General features: G+C 52.6%; 1 protein-coding gene across 1 annotated transcript in view; it reads left to right on the top strand.

The window, feature by feature from the left end:
• The window catches only part of LOC144737049 (serine/threonine-protein kinase BRSK2-like), a 34354-nt gene extending 23594 nt beyond the window's left edge, over positions 1 to 10760 (top strand). The window contains exons 14-22 of the mRNA XM_078619698.1: positions 1672 to 1939; positions 2156 to 2204; positions 4088 to 4211; positions 5237 to 5338; positions 7179 to 7254; positions 8356 to 8445; positions 9233 to 9472; positions 10208 to 10310; positions 10724 to 10760. Coding sequence (XP_078475824.1) covers positions 1672 to 1939; positions 2156 to 2204; positions 4088 to 4211; positions 5237 to 5338; positions 7179 to 7254; positions 8356 to 8445; positions 9233 to 9472; positions 10208 to 10310; positions 10724 to 10760 — 1089 coding nt within the window. The remainder of the gene's footprint in view (positions 1 to 1671; positions 1940 to 2155; positions 2205 to 4087; positions 4212 to 5236; positions 5339 to 7178; positions 7255 to 8355; positions 8446 to 9232; positions 9473 to 10207; positions 10311 to 10723) is intronic.
• Positions 10761 to 19055: the final 8295 nt, after the last annotated feature.

The following is a 19055-nucleotide window of genomic DNA, read 5'->3' on the forward strand; positions in this document are numbered from 1 at the left end:
GTCTATGGTGCAGTGTTGAGTCTATGGGCCAGTGTTGAGTCTGGGGCAGTGTTGAGTCTGGTGCAGTGTTGAGTCTATGGGCAGTGTTGAGTCTATGGGCCAGTGTTGAGTCTGGGGCAGTGTTGAGTCTATGGGCCAGTGTTGAGTCTGGGGCAGTGTTGAATCTATGGGCAGTGTTGAGTCTATGGGGCGGTGCTGAGTCTATGGGCAGTGTTGAGTCTATGGGCAGTGTTGAATCTATGGTGCGGTGTTGAGTCTATGGGTAGTGCTGAGTCTATGGGGCAGTGTTGAATCTATGGTGCGGTATTGAGTCTATGGGGCGGTGCTGAGTCTATGGGGCGGTGTTGAGTCTATGGTGCAGTGTTGAGTCTATGGTGCAGTGTTGAGTCTATGGGCAGTGTTGATGCTATGCGTAGTGTTGAGTCTACGGGCAGTGTTGAGTCTGTGGGCAGTGTTGAGTCTATGGGGCAGTGTTGAGTCTATGGGGCAGTGTTGAGTCTGTGGGCAGTGTTGAGTCTGTGGGCAGTGTTGAATCTATGGGGCAGTGTTGAGTCTATGGGGCAGTGTTGAGTCTGTGGGGCAGTGTTGAGTCTATGGTGCAGTGTTGAGTCTATGGTGCAGTGTTGAGTCTATGGTGCAGTGTTTAGTCTATGGGGCAGTGCTGAGTCTATGGGACGGTGCTGAGTCTATCGTGATGCGTGTGTTATCGATGAACCTGTCCGAGCAACGTGGAATTTCCGCCGGAGAAGGTCGGCGTCGCGTCACCCCGGGAACCTTCGCGTGGTGCCGGGAGTCGCGAGGGCCGCGGTTCCATCTCCACGTTTCATTTTTAAATTATTCTTATTATCCCATCGGCGCGCTCCATGGATCTAACCTCACTCTCCATGTCTCCCATTCCTCCTCCTCCGTTCCTCCTCCTCCTGTATTGTTCCGCTTAATTTACCACCAAACAAACCCCACACTGTGCTTCACCAACCCCCCCCCACCCCCCCCCCCCCCCCGGTCTGTCCACCCGTTTGCCACTTTCTCTCCCCCCCCTCCCCATTCATTCGGCCTCGATTCTGACCGCACTTTCCTGCCACGCCACCCTGGAATGCATTCAAATCGTTTTTTTTCCCCTCCCCTCCGCCGGCCGGCGCACTTACCACGCACGGACGCACGGACGCACGCCGAACCCCTTGACCTCCTTAACCCTGACCCCCCCGCCCCGGCACCGACAAAACAAATCCCCTCCCCCCGCCAAAAAAAACCTCAACACCGCCACCACCACCGCTGCTTTTACCTCGGTCCCAGCCCTTCTGGAAACCCCACCTGTCCCCCGACATTTGGGAGAAATCTCAGAGCCTCTCCGAGCCGGACGTCAACGGCGAATCCCCTCCGGCGTCTCCCGCCAGCGCCGCCACCACCACGACCTCCGCCCGTCCCTCGTCGTCACCTGGGCCCTCCTCGGCTCCTCCAACCGTCGGGGGCCCCGGCGCCAGGACGGGGCCCCCCGGCTCGTCGCGCAACGCCTCCTCCTCCTCCGTCGAAGGGACGCGGGGCCCCCCGCTGCGTCTCTCCCTGCCGCCGCTAGGCCGCAAGAAAGCCTCGGCCGCCGCCGCGGCCGCCGCGGCTGCCAGCGGCGGAGCGGCCTTCTCTGCCGGCGTCATCCCGCGGTTTGTGTTGCCGCAGGTGACGCTGCTGCCCTCCCCGGGGAGCCCGGCGCACGCGCCGCTGACTCCGCACGGCCAGCCGGCGCTTGCCGCCGCCGGCGGCGGGGGCGGCTGCGGCGGCGGAGGCTCCGACAGCCCCCTGCAGGCGCTGTCCCCGGCCAACACCCCCCCCTCCAGCCCCAGCGTGGGCGCCGGCGGGGGCGGAGGGGCGCTCTGGAGGAACCGGCTGCACTCGTTCAAGCACACCTTCCTGGGATCGCCGCGCTTCCACCGCAGGAAGCTGCAAGGTGGGCGGGCGGCGAGTTCGGTGGGCGAGTTCGGTGGGCGAGTGGCTTGGCGGGTGGGTGGGTAGGTAGGTGAGTGGGTGGGCGGGCGGGTGGGTGGGCAGGTAGGTGAGTGGGTGGGCAGGTAGGTGAGTGGTTGCGATGTGACTGCGGTGGTTGCGGTGGTTGCGATGTGATTGCGATGTGATTGCAATGTGATTGCGCCGCGTGTCCCCACAGTTCCCACGCAGGAAGAGATGTCAGGCCTCACCCCGGACTCCTCGCCCGAGTGAGTGTCGCTCCCAAAGCACATTGTGTGTCGTGTGTGTGTCACGTGTTTGTGTGTGTGTCACGTGTCTGTGTGTCGTGTGTGTGTCACGTGTTTGTGTGTGTGTCACGTGTCTGTGTGTCACGTGTCTGTGTGTCACGTGTGTGTACATGGGGAGCGGTGGCACAGCGGTTAGCGTGCCGCGCTACGGAATTCAGCGGCCCGAGTTCGATTCCCGCTCACGGCCAACACCGGTGACGATTATCTGAACACGGTCCTGGGCCTCCCCTCGGTCGACTCGGCCTCAAATGAGTACCTGGTGTGATATGTAAACATTGCCACTGGGGAGACAAAGGCGGTCGGGTGTGGTGCTCGCTAAACAGCACTTGCCCCAACAGTCTGTTAAGGCTACACGGGGAGTCTTTATCTTCGTTGTCCTTTGTGTGCCTGTTTGCATGTCTGTGTCTGTCCGCGTATGTCTGTGTGTGCCTTGTTTAGCTATGTGTGTGTACGCGCGTGTGCGTGCGTGCGTGCATGTGTGCGCGTGTGGACCTGTCATTCGTCTCGGTCAACTAAACCCTTAACACCCGGGGTCTGCCCCGTGACCTCCTCCTGCCAGCGGCGAAACCCTTCACACTTTCAGGTGACGGCCTCAAAAGTGCACCTAGCCTGGCACGAGCGCCGTTGTGACGTCACCGCCGCTCAGTGTTCAATGCAGGGTGCTTCAAAAAAATATTAACACTCACATGGAAAAATAACGGATAATGAAACACTGTAACACGATAACAAATGTAAATGTTAATTAGCTTCAAAACGTCAACGAGTCTCCCACTTGTTCGCCATCGTTGTCAACGCGCGCCTGGAATCTTCTCCAGGTGGTCTCCAGAGCTCGGAGGGCAGCACATTTACTGCGGCGTTGTCGTTGCAAATTCCCACGAGTGTTTCTTGAAGCACCCACCCCTGGACTTCACCAAGCCTCAACTTGTCGCTAAATAAGCCAGGGGGGAGGAGGCGCGGTGCAATTCAGTGTCTCCGATAAATCGGTGAAACAACGCTCGGCAGTGACCTTGGCCCGGCTGGTCGGTGCGGAGAGGAGGTGGGGGGGAGGTTGAAGAGGAGGTGGACAAGGTAGTGAGTCTGATAATTGTTTTTTTACCCTTCTATCTGGCAACAAAACTGACACCTTTTTTTTTTACAAGGAGTCATGTTTGCACAGACCACAATACCTGCAGTCATAATGCAAACAAAAAACATAACTCTGATAATGTGCACTGTCCTTGAAGTTGATTGGTCCACACCCGAGACAGCTTTCCTTAGAGCCTAGTCTCGCATGGGTTGGACCAGATGACGCCAAAAGGCAGGTATTGTGGTCTATGCAAACATGACTCTTTGTAAAAAAAATGGTGTCAGTTTTGTTGCCAGATAGAAGGGTAAAAAACCAATTATCATATTTTTTACTGGCAAATGAGGTTCCAATGGTGAAGGTAGTGAGTCGTCTAAGACTTCACGCAAGGGGAGCGCACGAGCGACGTCATCACACCTACGCCTCTATTTAAGGAACGAAACAGGGGGACTTCTCCAACAAACTCTGGCTGTCGCCTGATGGTGCCGGTTGTAATTACTGGCGAAACGTGGTACTCAGATTTGATCAATGTCGTGGTTTTGCTCTCCAACACGCAACCGGTGAATTGACCACGTTCTGTTTCCGTGACAAACCTTACTAGTTGGCTGTGTCGGCTGGTGGCGGGTTTCACGACACGTTTATATATTTATACGCAATCTAAGCCAACAAAACCTCCATTATGTAGCGAGTCGTGTTGCTGCTGCTGCTGTGATCCTACTTGATTGTCGTGGTTGTTGTTGTGGCTGCTGTGGTTGTCGTGGTGGTTGCGGTGTCGCCGCAGGCTGGCCAAGCGCTCGTGGTTCGGTAATTTCATCGGCGCCGAGCGGGAGGAGCAGGTCCTAGTGGTGGTGCGGGACAAACCTATCAGCTCCATCAAGGCCGACCTCGTGCACGCCTTCCTGTCTGTGAGGGCCTCACCCCCACACCCCCCTCCACCCCTCCACCTCCACCCCCACCCCCTCCACCCCCCCCCCACACCCCCCCTAGCCCCTCCTCCCCCACCCTCCAGCCCCCTCCACCCCCACCCCCCTGCACCCTCACCCCCTCCACCCCCACCCCCCTCCACACCCCCCCTAGCCTCTCCTCCCCCACCCTCCAGCCCCCTCCACCCCCACCCCCCTGCACCCTCACCCCCCCCACCCCCACACCCCTCACCCCCCTCCCGCTACACCCTCACCCCCACCCAGTCACTCCACCCCCTCCCCCACCACTCCCCCCCTAGCCCCACCCCCCCGGCCCCCTCACCCTGAGTGAGCGTGTGGGTGAGCTAGTGTGGGTGAGCTAGTGTGGGTGAGCTAGTGTGGGTGAGCTAGTGTGGGTGAGCTAGTGTGGGTGAGCTAGTGTGGGTGAGCTAGTGTGGGTGAGCGAGTGTGAGTGAGCGCGTGGGTGAGCGAGTGTGTGTGAGTGCCTGGGTGAGCGAATGGGTGAGTGTGAGTGAGCGAGTGTGAGTGAGCGCGTGGGTGAGCGAGTGTGAGTGAGCGAGTGAGTGAGTGAGTGTGAGTGAGCGCGTGGGTGAGCGAGCGTGAGTGACACGTGGGTGAGCGAGCGTGTGGGTGAGCGCGTGGGTGAGCGCGTGTGAGTGTGTGTGTGAGTGAGTGTGTGAGTGTGTGAGTGAGTGTGAGCGAGTGTGAGTGAGCGCGTGGGTGAGCGTGTGAGTGAGCGCGTGGGTGAGCGTGTGAGTGAGTGCGTGAGTGAGCGTGTGGGTGAGCGTGTGAGTGAGCGAGCGAGTGTGTGAGTGAGTGTGAGTGAGCGAGTGGGTGAGTGAGTGCGTGGGTGAGTGAGTGCGTGGGTGAGCGCGAGTGTGAGTGGGCATGGCGCTTGCCCCCACCCGCCTCGTGCGCCGGCCTTCGCGGGTGCTGCTACCCTCTAACAGCACTTGCCCCAACAGTCGCTCAAGGCTACACGGGGCATCTTTGTCTTTGTGCCGCAGATCCCCAGCCTGAGCCACAGCGTGGTGTCACAGGCGAGTTTCCGCGCCGAGTACAAGTGCACGGGAAGCCCCGTCGTCTTCCAGAAACCAGTCAAGTTCCAGGTGAGAGGGCGTGGCACTCAAACGTCTGATCCACCCCCCTACACCCCCACCCACCCCCCTCCACCCCCTCCACCTCCACCCCCACCCCCCACACCCCCCCTAGCCCCTCCACCCCCACCCTCCCAGCCCCCTCCCCCCTCCACCCCCTCCACCCCCACCCTCCCAGCCCCCTCTCCCCTCACCCCGAGTGAGCGAGTGTGAGTGAGCGTGGCAAATATGCTCAAAATGTCCCCCTATCTACCCAGGTGTACATCTGTCCACATACCCATCCATTCTACTGTGTGCAAGTATCCCAATACAGCTGTCCATCGGCAAGTTGATGTTGTAAAGAGATTAGGGTGCTGTAAATAGATGAACGTGCTATTCTTTAGTTCTTTCGGTAAAGTCACGTAGAATAAAAAAAAATAACCACGTTGTCTTGATCTCAACACAAGAGGTCGTCATCCTTTTCCCGATGATGACCGCTTGTGTTGCGATCAAAACTTCGTGGTTATTTTTTCTTCTTTATATTCTACGTGACTTTACCGAAAGAATCAAAGAATTTGAATTCCTGCATTCAATGGCGGAGCCAGGATTTTTAGGTAGGGGGGGCAACCCCTCCAGCAATGAAACATGATAGAGGAGTTGTTAGTAAGTAAGGAGTTGTTAGTAAGGAGTTGTTAGTAAGTAAGGAGTTGTTACTAAGTAAGGAGTTGTTACTAAGTAAGGAGTTTTTTACACCATTGGAACCTCATTTGCCAGTAAAAAAGAAAATATGAGAATTGTTTTTTTTTACCCTTCTATCTGGCAACAAAACTGACACCTTTTTTTTTACAAGGAGTCATGTTTTCATAGACCACAATACCTGCAGTCATAATGCAAACATAAAACATAACTCTGATAATGTGCACTGTCCTTGAAGTTGATTGGTCCACACCCGAGACAGCTTTCCTTAGAGCCTAGTCTAAAAAAGGTGTCAGGTTTGTTGCCAGATAGAAGGGTAAAAAAAACAATTATAAGTAAGGAGTTGTTAGTAAGTAAGGACTTGTCCCTTGATTTTTATTCGACGCGTGTGCGGCGATGGAGGGTCGAATTTGAACCGCGTTGTGTGATCGGCATCGCGCTCGCTGAAGGTGAATGCCTTCAGGGAAGTCGTGTCCTGTATACGCAACTGTGCGCAATTCTGTGAGTCACTTATAACCGCTTTGCCGTTACTTATCGCCAATTATGGACTCAGACTATTGTCCTATCATCTCATTGAGTCCCTGGCACGTAATAATATGCTACACGGTGGCAGTGGGGGTCGCAAAATGCCGATTTATTACTAATAGACCATAATGATCCGATCGAAATGAGGGATTTCGATCGGATCATTGGGGGGGGGGGGCACGTGCCACCCCCCCCCCCCCCACTGCAGTCACGAAAGTTGAAAGTAAAAAACTGTAACGTGCTAAATGGGCGAGGTGGTTTTTTGTTGTTGTTGTTGTTGTTTACGTAAGAGCTCGGGGCTAGAGAGACGACGATGACGATGTTGGGAGAGTGAATTCCAAAGTGGAGCAGTGAGGTGATCTGCAGTGTGGTGAGTGGGTGGCTGAGCGAGTTGGAGAGTGGGTGAGTGTGATGAATACATGCCAGTGATGAATATCTTAATCGGTACCGGGCATCCCCTAGGTCGACTCGGCCTCAAATGAGCATCTGGTCTGGTGCTCAAACATCGCCACTGGGGAGACAAAGGTGGCCGGGCGTGGTGCTAGCCACCCCACCCCATCGCGTGTCGTTCCGGCCTTCATAGCTGTTCGCTAGCAGCACTTGCCCCAGCAGGCTGATGAGGCTGCACGGGGGATCTTTGTCTTTGCTGCAGGTTGACATCACCTTCGCCGGCGGAGGGTCTGGCCACAAGGAGGGAATTTACTCCGTGACCTTTACCCTCATCTCAGGTGAACTCTGACCCCCAACCCAAGCCTTTGCCCCTCATACAAATATACACAGTGATGGGCAGCCCCATCCAATCCATTTCCCTTGGGCGGCTACCCCGTGATTTCCACGAAGACCACCGTTTATCCCGTGTGCTGCGTCGCCCTTCCGCGTGCCGAACATACAACGGGCGCATGAGAACTGTGAAAGGTCGCGCTCATTGTCCACAGAGCGCTTGCCCCCAATGCGGCACGATCAGAGGTCGCAACCGGGTACCCGATACCCGTACCCTACCCGATACCCGGCTACCCGTACCCGGCCGGGTACGGGTACGGGTACCTGTTTGCAACCCTGGTGCGGCCGGGTACGGGTACGGGTACGGGTACGGGTAGGCCGTGAGGCACTGGTGAGTAACCGTTTGTCAATCATTTCCCAACGTCTTGTCTCTTCTCACAATTCAAGTTCCAAGAATCAACCCACCCGCGCCTGCAACATGGCTTCATCCCAGAGGTCGCAATCGGGTACCCGATACCCGTTTGCGACCTCTGGGCACGATACCTTGCTGATCTCGTCAAGGGGCGTAAACCATCAACACGCAGCAGCCGCAGCAGCGGCGGCTTTGAGCTGAGCCGTTGCACGAAGGCGGTGGCGGTCACCGCATCGCCGCGCGGCGCTCTCGGATGCCCTTCTGCGGCCGTCTGGAACGCTCTTCCCTTCCGATGTTAGCAAGCCACTGGAGTTGTGCACCTTTAAATCTTCATCTCGATCGACAAACTCATTCCTTTAGAACTGATCTTAGTGTTTAGTCTGTTGTCCTTCTCCCCGCACCTATAAGCACGGTTGGCTACGTACGGTGCGAAAGAAATTCAACGTACATACCATATGGAAGCACACACGCGCCGCTCAAGCCAACGGAGAACCACGTACTTCTCGTAGATGCGAGAAACCGTGTCGTACACCCGACTTAGGACATCGCCCCCACGCACGCCTGATGTCACCAACGCCTCCTGGCTACTCGCAGACACGAATGAACGTCGTTGGAGCTCGGGGGTTCGTCTGCCGCGTGGGGATCACCCTTCGCCCCCCACCTCCCCGCCCCCTCCTCCCCCCGTGTGGCCACGCAGGACCCAACCGGAGGTTCCGCAAGGTGGTGGAGGTGATCCAGGCGCAGCTGGTCCACTCCCATGACCAGCCGTGCGTACAGCAGCTGAGCGGTGAGTGGGCGGAAGCGACGTCACCTCCGGCCGATGCGCTGGTTAAAAAAAAAAAAATCCTTCATTGCTGTGGGGCCGTCCATAAATGACGTCACGCACCTGGGGGGGGGGGTGGGGTCAGACATTTGTGACGATGTGTGACGAGGGGGGGGGGGGTTGAGAAATGTGACGTCACATCAAAATGCGCAACTTTAAATAAATATAGGATTGTTATAACAACACTAATTGTTATAACAACACTCCTACAACATCAGAGTGCAGCGCCACATTAAATACGCACTACAATGACAATAGTTTTCCCCCTCCACAATTAGAATCAACATCACCACCACCACCGCGCGTTAAGAGTGTTTGGCTCCTTCTATAAATTTCCACGTGATGATGATGAAGATGACGAGGCCACTTGGCTGAGCCATCATTTGTGACGCCAGGTCACTTCTGAAAAAGAGCTACGTGGTCAAATAAGATCAGTTAAATAGTTAATAGTTTAATAACAATAATTGTTTATCTTCTTGGTTCTTTCGGTAAAGTCACGTAGAAGGGAAATAATTAAAATTAAACATAATGTTTTTTATATAATGAAAATAAAACATAATATTTGTATTATTTTATTATTTCCTTCTACGTGACTTTACCGAAAGAACCAAGAAGATGAATCCCTGCAGTCACGAAAGCTTTAAATCGAAATAATTGTTTAATGATAATAATCGTGGAACCTCCCTTCCTCTCCCCCACTCCCCCTCCCCTCCCCCGCTCCCCCTCCCCTCCCCCGCTCCCCCCACCGTAGATGAGCGGAGCAATGGCCGGGGCGCTCCGGGCACGGGGGGGACGCCGGTGCACCACCACCAACAACAACAACAACCCCGGCGCTCTCACGCCGACAACAACGGAGGCAGCAGTTCGAGCTGCGGGGGTGCTGTCGGTGGCGGCGGCGGAGACGACGGAGGGGAGGAGTCGGAGGGGGGGGCGCTCGGAGGCGCCGAGGGGCCGCACTGCTCCACCTCGTACGGTGGCGGCGGTGGCGGCGGTGGTGGTGGTGGCGGTGGCGGCGGTGGTGGTGGTGGCGGTGGTGGTGGTGGTGGTGGTGGTGCTGGTGGTGGTGCTGTGGCACAGACCCCGGCCACACCGGCCAAGAGGGCGTGAGGAGGGCCACGCGGAGTGGACTGCTGCTGCTGCTGCTGCCAAAGGCCGGCCACGCTACTCAGCCGGAGAGACACTCAGGCAGACAGACACTCAATCACACACTCAGGCAGACAGACACTCAATCCCACACTCAGGCAGACAGACAGACACTCGGTCAGATACTCAGCCACGCACTGAGCCAGACACTCATTCAGACACTCAGATAGGCACTCGACAGACACTCAGATAGGCACTCATCCAATCCCACACTCACCCAGCCAATCGCTCACCCAGATAGACAATCACCCAGCCAGACAGACAATCAGCCAACCACCCGGCTTTCTGGCTGACCGACCATTCACTCACCCACCCAGGCACCCAGCCGGCCAGCCAGCCAGCCAGCCGGCTAGCCCCCAGGTCAGTCACCCAGCCTGCCTGCCAGACAGTCACCCCGAGAGCTACCCAGAACCGAGCCAAATCCACCAGTCACTCAAGACACCCAGAGGATACTCAGCCATCCAAACAAACACGGCCCACGCGGATGTCGCGGATGGATCTCCGTCCGTACGACTCATCCCCCGCACTGCCCCCGCAGTGAGCATGCGCCCGTGCGGCGTAACCCGGTCCGTTCGCACGTCAGTTGCCGGAACCGCAGAGGCGTGCGGGGGCATTCGAACGCAGCCCAGTCTCGCCGTGTGTCCGTCCGTCCGTGCGTCTCCGCGCATCGTCGCCCTGTCCAGCGCGTGCCTTCAACACGCTGCGACGTCCCCCTGGCGACAGCAAAGGCCGAACCAAATGGCACGGCTGCGGTGGGGGGGGGGGGGGCGCGACGCCGTGCCACGCGTCCCCCCCCACGCCGCACCGTCAACGCCAAACTCACCGCTGCAATCTCAGCTGCTCAGCATTGCCGGCTCCGCGTTTTTGAATTCACCGCCCTGGGCCTCCCCCCCCCCCGCCCCCCCCGCCCCCCCCCGCCCCCCCCCGCCCCCCCCCCGCCTTCCTTCCCCCCCGCCCCCCCCCCGCCCCCCCACTCGGAACCACCACCGTCTCTCGAGGATTTGTCCAAGTTTGTCTCGTCGGGAGCGGCTATTTGGTAATCGCCAATTGGGACCTCTCTCGCCGCTCGGTCTCGGACCATCAACTCGGCCTGCCACAGGAGCTGCCTGGACTTGGTTGTGAACCCAGGTCTGTAGCAGCGACGATGGCGCCAGCCGGCGTGCTCACCGGATGCCAGAACACGGCGTCGCTCACGTTCCATCGGTTTCTACTCCGGTTACAGAGCGGCGAAGCTGCGTCGGCAAACGACTCCAAATCATCATCGCCGTCGGTTGCCGAGAAAATAATTTTAGATTTGAAGCTTTCGTGACTGCAAGGATTCGTATTCTTAGGTTTTTTCGGTAAAGTCACGTAGGTAAAACTTTCTTTACCGGTAAAGTCACGTAGGTAAAAAATAAAATTTTTATTTTTATTTTTTACCTACGTGACTTTACCGACATACCGAATGAGAAAATTATTGAGGATAAATAATTTAATCGAATGATACGCCTCCTACCGCACATCAAAATAAATACGTACATTTCTTACACTATTTAAGCTCTTTCTTCAACTATTAACTACTGTCACAAATCATCTTCTTGGTTCTTTCGGAAAGTCACGTAGAAGGGAAATAATAAAATAATAAAATAATAAAAATAAAACATAATAAAATACAATTCTCACGAAGTTTCGGCCACAACGCAAGCAGCCGTCCTCAGGTGACGAACAGGTCTGTCGGAAAGACAGCGTCTGAATGAACACCCCCAGGCTTGAACAGGGCTGTCTTTCCGACAGACCTGTTCTTCACCTGAGGATGGCTGCTTGCGTTGTGGCCGAAACGTCGTGAGAATTGCATTTTATTATGTTTTATTTTTATTACTTTATTATTTCCCTTCTACGTGACTTTACCGAAAGAACCAAGAAGATGAATCCCTGCAGTCACGAAAGCTTTAAATCGAAATTTAACCGCCACAATTGTTTTTCCCCCCCGCTGAGCCGCGTCTCTTTCTTTTTTTTTCCTGACCCATCGAAACAAAAAACGACGGCTCGGCGACAAGTGGGGGGCTCGTGCCATCGCGTGGGAAATCTTTATTTGTAACAGCAGCAGCCAAATATTCGCGCTCGAGAATAATCCTCGTGGGTGGCGCGGGAGGATGTTGCGGTGCGGCTCAAACGACGCGCTCCCAGAGGGTGCCGTGCAGACGTGGGCAAAAAAAAACTAAAACTAAACGCTCGGATTGCGCGGAGAGACGGAGGCATAAACGGTGCCGCATTTGATTCCTTTCTTTCTGTAAATGTATTTTTAGGCCGTTAGCGGAGCACGTGGCCAGGCTCGTTCTCTCCTCTATCTCCACCGGGGGTTGTAAAGATGCCGTGGTAACAGAATCCGCTCGCGCGCGTGTATGAAACTATCAACGATAAGTATATTTAAATATAACATACAATCGCTTAATAATAACGACATCATCATTACTAATAACGATGTAATATTGATCATAAGAGTCACATGCACAAATATAGCACTACTTCGGTTTTAAGTCTCGGCGGCGGGCGGGTAGTGTTTGTTAATTATTATAATAATTATTGAGAATGATGTACACTGTTAGACAGCAGACATATTTCAAGTAAAAAAGATGAAAATGGAAAAAAAAAATACGACAATATATTATACGGATATTTTACACGAAGCAGGAAATTATTCAAAGGCCGCTGTGCTTGCTGTGGGTTTCGCGGTAAGCCCGTCGCAAAAGTGCCGCTCGCAAACAATAATCTCTCACTCTTCCAGATGCATGCCAGGCGACGTGGATGAGCCGCCGTTGTCCCGGTCGTCAAATCCGGCGACGCTCTTAGCAGGAGCCGCTTCAGATATCTTTTGCTGCTGCCGCTGCCGTTGTTGATAACGATGACGATGCATTTGTTTGCGGATGCAAATTTGACGGGACGACAAAACAAAAAAAACTACTGATGCTTTTCGACGGAGTTGCGCCTCAACTTTGTTTGGGGGGGAAGAAAAATATACGGTATGCACTTTTGTGTTTGTTACGTTACAGGGCTTTGTTCTTGTCGTTATTATCGAACTTGCGTTGCACTTTTGCCTTATGGCCGGGTCCACACCTTGAGCGATCGGTTGCATACAACTTTGGTTGCACGGTTGCATGCAACTTCAGTTGCCTGTACTGCGGGAAACTTTGGCAGAGGCGCCCTCCAGAAAAATAAGTTGCGCTGCCACGCATGCAGGCTGCATCCCAGTGAGGCTTTCCTGGGTAAACAAGCGGAATGTTAACCCCTCTCCGAGACGTCTGCAAGTTGCAGAGTGTTACCGTTCAGGACGTCGTACTCACCGCAGAGAACTGTAGCGACACGTTAAATTTCGAGTTAAAGCTTTCGTGACTGCAGGGATTCATCTTCTTGGTTCTTTCGGTAAAGTCACGTAGAAGGGAAGTAATAAAATAATAAAAATAAAACATAATAAAATAATTCTCACGACGTTTCGGCCACAACGCAAGCAGCCGTCCTCAGGTGAAGACCAGGTCTGTCGGGGAGACAGCGTCTGAATGAAACACCACCAAGCTTGGCAGCGTATATTTAAGCTGGGTTGGAAGGGTGGTGTTTCATTCAGACGCTGTCTCTCCGACAGACCTGTTCTTCACCTGAGGACGGCTGCTTGCGTTGTGGCCGAAACGTCGTGAGAATTATTTTATTATGTTTTATTTTTATTATTTTATTACTTCCCTTCTACGTGCCTTTACCGAAAGAACCAAGAAGATGTAGCGACACGACCGCACTTTACGATAGCTCGCGTCAAAACTGTGCCACGCGCCCTCCCGCATGGCCTCGTAGGAGCCTCGGTACCTATAAAGTTATTTTATTAGAGTTTTTTTATTGTTCCGGTTCTGTTACGTCGAAGTATGTCATCAGAACGGAATAGAAATAAAATCCGATGACGTACGAGTACGTGAACAAGCGATCTGTTGACGTTATTCATCACGGCCACGTGTGCGGGCTGTGATTGGTCGCTGCGATCTTCACATTGGCGGAGGCTGGGTTGGGTAGGGGTGGAGCTACACGGAGAAGGGGCGGGGCTATGCATCAGTGGGCGTGACCAGACATCTTAGCCACGCCCAGACACCACGTGCTTACTCCGCAACTAATCGCCCATATGTGGACAAAGCAGTTGCGGGCGATTGAGTTTTACGGGTTTCTGGAACAATTTGGGGTTGTTCAATTGATCGCTCAGCTGTGGACCCAGCTTCAGGCTACACGTGTGTGTGTATATATATATATATGTACATTCTGTTAAGACTCACGCGTACACGCTCACAAGGCCTGCGCAGTGATCTGCGGTGGTGTAACCAGCATCCGTGCATGCTCAGCCGCCTTTGTCTCCCTTTTCCCAAACGCCGGATGTTCGTTGGATTTGAAAAAAAAAATCACACGAGTTCGGGAGGCAGAAGCGGGGCCTCTCTTTGACGTGTTGAGAGCCTGACTCATTCATTGACATAACTCACTTTTCCGCCAATGTATGTGGATCGGGCTGCCTGATTGCATTACGTCTTGGTGGAAAGGCACTTTGTGCAGACATTTGGTGGCAAATGGCAATTTCGCATTATTCCGCTCCCCCCCCCCCCCCACCAAATATAACTGTAAACCTATGTTCCGCCAACATATGAATTGGAGGTCTGCGTGTTGAAAATAATGCATTGGCGGAAAGATGTTTTGAATTTCTTTCGCACCGTACGTAGCCAACCGTGCTAATCGGAGATGCCGAGCTGGGGGGAGGGGGGGGCGGTTGAAGGACAAACAAACGAAACATTTGGCCAAACGACCATAAGATTCGGCACAAATGATAGCAATTGATCCATTTCCCATCCGACTATCACCACCACCAAAACACTGGTGGACAAAAACACCTTTCCGTCAACACGTGCGTTCGAAATCGAGCTGCGAATCGACTGGCTTACCGTAATTTCCGTACAGCCGGACCCGACTTCTATACCGACCAACCAACATTTCCTTCCTCTCCCACCTTAATTCCTTGTACAGACGGGGTTTTTTTTCTTTGCACTGCACGTTTACTGGAGAGAGCATCGTAGCCGTATGCCCCCCCCTCCCCCCCCACGTAGACGCCTATTCTCAGGTATTGTAGTGCAGGGCTGAGAACCTTGACGAGCGAGACGCAGAGGCTGTTTCTACTGCGGACAATACGGGGGTGGGGGGGACACACACACAAGGCAATGCCTTCAAATACAATGCCTTTGTAAGGGACGAATCTGAGATGTACATAAGTATCGGAGATGCGTCGTCAACGGGGAAAGGGGTGGAACAATGGGTAATTTATTAATGCGTTTTACTATTTAACATTTTCTCAGTTTTTTTTGTTATTTTAAGATGTTACCGTATTCTCCAGATAAGAAGAAGCTCCGACCAAAAAATGTTATGGGGGGTGGGGGGGGTGTCAATAAAGTTCTACAAATCTGGTCTCAAAGACAAAGATCCCCCGAGTAGCCTTCAACGGACTTTAGGGGCAAGTGCGGTTCGCGAGTGGCACCTCTTGAAGGCCCGCACTGTGGCTCACGAGGGGGTGGGTGGCCAGCACCACGCCCGGCCGCCTTTGTCTCCCTAGTAGCGATTTCTACAGAGGGGGGCGGATGGGGGAAAGAGTGCGTTATAATCGGGAGAATACGGTAATGTATTGTTGCTTATTATATTATTATTAATGTTACGATTCTGTAATAGATAATGATCCTATATTGGGGCTGAATGTTGTTGCCAAGGATTGGCACGATGCACATTTTTTTGCGATCTTAAGTAAGAAGTGAGAATATTTATTTATGCTGGAGGAATCCGATGAGCTACAAATCTCTTGTTCACAAATGTACAGTATAAGTAATTGGGTTAAATCCACATTGTAACATCACCCCATCATCTCCCCCCCCCCCCCCTGCTGCTGACAGACTATACCCGTCTGTGATAAAGAGCGCATTCGTGAATGGATGGCGCCTATACCAAAATGTACGACTGCTACTACTGCTACTACTGATCATTATTATTAATGATGATTTTTTGGGGGGGCTTATGGATGGTATTATCAGCCGGGAATTCAAACAATGTCATCTCGTTGATTTTTTTGTTGTTGTTCTTCTTCTTGTTAACAACTTGAAATAAAGTCACAAACGATTACGAAGGGTCTTCTTAGTCGGCGTGTTTCCCAGTAAACATTGAACGTTGGCCCTAACGTTACTGGGACGTTGGCCCTGACATTCAAGCCCAACGCGGTGCTTTGACATTGCGAGCAATGGAACGTTCGTCTCGAAGTTATACACGTTATGTATAAATTACATTGCAATATAGTAACCGCCGTGATTGTAGTGGTCAGCGCACTGGAGCTGTTATACAAAGCTCACTTATTTCGCCACGATCTCCAGGCGCGGCAGTTGTAACGATGATGCAAGTTTCTTAAATCTCTCCCTCCGTCCACCTCTTATCAACCCACAAGCGTGAACGGCTTGACCACAGTTAACTATAAACTATAACATATTTGTATTTATTTATTTTGCCAGGTAAGGCCCATTTAGCTATATAGCTATTGTTCAGAAGCGATCTGGCCACAAATGATAGCCCAACGAAGTGGCTCATCACGTGGAAATTCATAGCAGCCAAATACTCTAAACGCGTGGTCGTTGATTCTAAATGTGGAGGGGAAAACCGGAGGACCCGGAGGAAAATCCACGCGACCACGGGAAGGGAGACACGCAAACTCCAAATATACAGCAGCAGGCGTCAGGGTGGGGATCGAACCCACGACCTCTTGCAGACCAGGCAAGGGAGTTAACATCTCCTAGCCATCGTGATGATGCTGGTGAGAGAGAGAAACGCAGACTCCAAATACCTCACAGTCGGCCATATTTGCGGAATACACCACGCCGCCGTTGACCCTGGCCATTGACCGAGCAACCCAACGTTCCTACCAGCTCCCTCCGCAGGAATGTGTTTATTATTACGTGTGTGTATGCGCCAGGATCTCAGAGATTATGGACAGTCCTATCCGGATAGAGGGGCCTAACCGGGCGCGGCATGGGCTGGAGAAGAGATGGAGTGATGTGGTACAGGAGGATGCAGAGCTGAGTGGACTTTGCTGATGACTGGTACCAGCGGTGTCAAGATCGGCCTCTGTGTTGAGGAGGAGGAGGCTCGTGAAGGACGCTGCTGGGCAGTTGGAGGCAGTCGCCCTCCAGCAACAACGGAGGGCGGAGGAGCGACGCTCAGCAGATGGGCTGATGGCGCGCAGAATGATTAAGCCACATGCTCGTAGCCAGAGGCGATAGATCCAGAGAGAGAGAGAGGCAGTGAGTGGGGTCTGACCGATACACCGAGTGTTCATGGAGCTCTCTTGCCCGTGATAATGGTTTATTAAGAGAGGAATTCACTTGAGCGGACATTTAGCAGAGATTGATGCTGGACAAGGGTGGGAGGTTATTCGATAATTTATGGTTAAAAAAAAACACGATCAAGGCACGGGCGGGATTCGAACCCGTGGGATCTTTGGTTTATGAAACCGACGCCTTTCCGCTTTGCCACCGCGCCGCGTATCGTTTGCCATTGCGGGGTGCGGTGGTGTAGCGGTCAGGGACCGTCCATAAATGACGTAACGCGATTTTGGACGATTTTTGACCCCCCCCCCTCGTCACACGGCGTCACAAAAAGTCAGACCCCCCCCCCCTCCTCAAATATGACGTCACAAAGCTCTGCCCCCCCCCCCCCCCCAAAATAAAACATGCTTCTAATCGCTTTAAACTATTGTCATTGTAGTGCGTATTTAATGTGGTGCTGCACTCTGATGTTGTAGGAGAAAACATTTATTAAAAAGTATATTTAATTAACTAGAACGTGTTGTCTATATTTATTTAAAGTTGCGCATTTTGATGTGACGTCACATTTCTCACCCCCCCCCCCCTCGTCACATTTCGTCACAAATGTCTGACCCACCCCCCCCTAAGTGCGTGACGTCATTTATGGACGGTCCCTCAGTGACCTGCGCTACGAAACCCAGCTGGGGCCCGCGTTCGATCCCCGCTCTCGGCCAACACCAGTGACGATTATACTGAGCCGGTTTCCGGGCACTCCCCTAGGTCGACTCAGCGCTTAAAATCATTGCGACGTGTCATCATCGCCACTGGGGAGACAAAGGCGGCCAGGCGCGTGGTTGGCAACCCCCCCCCCCCACCCCGTGTACCGTTCCGGCCTTTATTGGTGATACTTGCTAATAGCAGCTGGTCCAACGGCCTGAGGCTATACGTGGGATCTTTGTCTGTGCTCTTCAAATGTACGATGAGACTACAGTGTATTTAAGTGCTATGACAAAAGAATCGTTGCCTGAAACGTCGCCTATGATGTCGTTTTGCTTTTGAGGCCACATCTGTTGGGTTTTTGTGTATTGTTACTTTTTTTACCGCTGCCAAAGAAGCATCATCATCATCAGCAGCAGCATCACCATATTGTTTAATATTGGCAAGAGATTAGGTGCATATCCGAGGATTCGGTCAAAGACTGAATGAACACAATCACCAATAATACACTGTAATGAATGATCATTCATGGTGTAGTTTAATTAATACGCAAGAGGCAGAATTAATGGTTATTGAGTGATAAAATTAGCGAATTCTTCAATTAAATGATAATTATCGTATACATACAGAATGCATAAAATAATCGATCCATGTCTGAATTAATCGAACCAAAAATCAGTCATGATGAAGCGATAGCTTAAGCCGTGAATTAATCGATGATTTAATCCACGAATTAATCGATACAATCACTCACTAAGGCATTAATTAGTTTATTCATGGAAGAAATCATTTTACAAGTCATTCAATTATTCAGGAATCGATCATGTAATTTAAACACTGAATCAATATTGCACGTATCTTTCCGTGAATGAATTTACGAACGAAGGCATTGATGAATGAATTAGGTCAATGGACCGCAATGAATGAATAACGGAAGCACAAGGAATGAGATTAATGAACCCCATTGAATGTTGGGCCATAATACCCACACGAACGCAGTCAATAAACCACAAATAATGATGGCAATGCACCGCAATAAAGCTAATGGACCAGAGCTAATGATGAAGACAAATGAAACAAACGAGAAATCCCAAACGAACCCACAAACAAACGAGAAATCCCAAACGCACCCACAAATAAACGAGAAATCCCAAACGCACCCCACAAACAAACGAGAAATCCCAAACGAACCCCACAAACAAACGAGAAATCCCAAAAGCACCCACAAATGAACGAGAAATCCGAAACAAACCCACAAACGAACGAGAAATCCCAAACGCACCCACAAACAAACGATACATCCCAAACGCACCCAAAACCGAACGATAAATCCCAAACGCACCCACAAACAAACGAGAAATCCCAAACGCACCCACAAACAAACGA

Source organism: Lampetra planeri, chromosome 64 (genome assembly GCF_965212315.1).
Source record: "Lampetra planeri chromosome 64, kcLamPlan1.2.h2, whole genome shotgun sequence".
NCBI classification, from domain to species: Eukaryota; Metazoa; Chordata; class Hyperoartia; order Petromyzontiformes; family Petromyzontidae; genus Lampetra; species Lampetra planeri.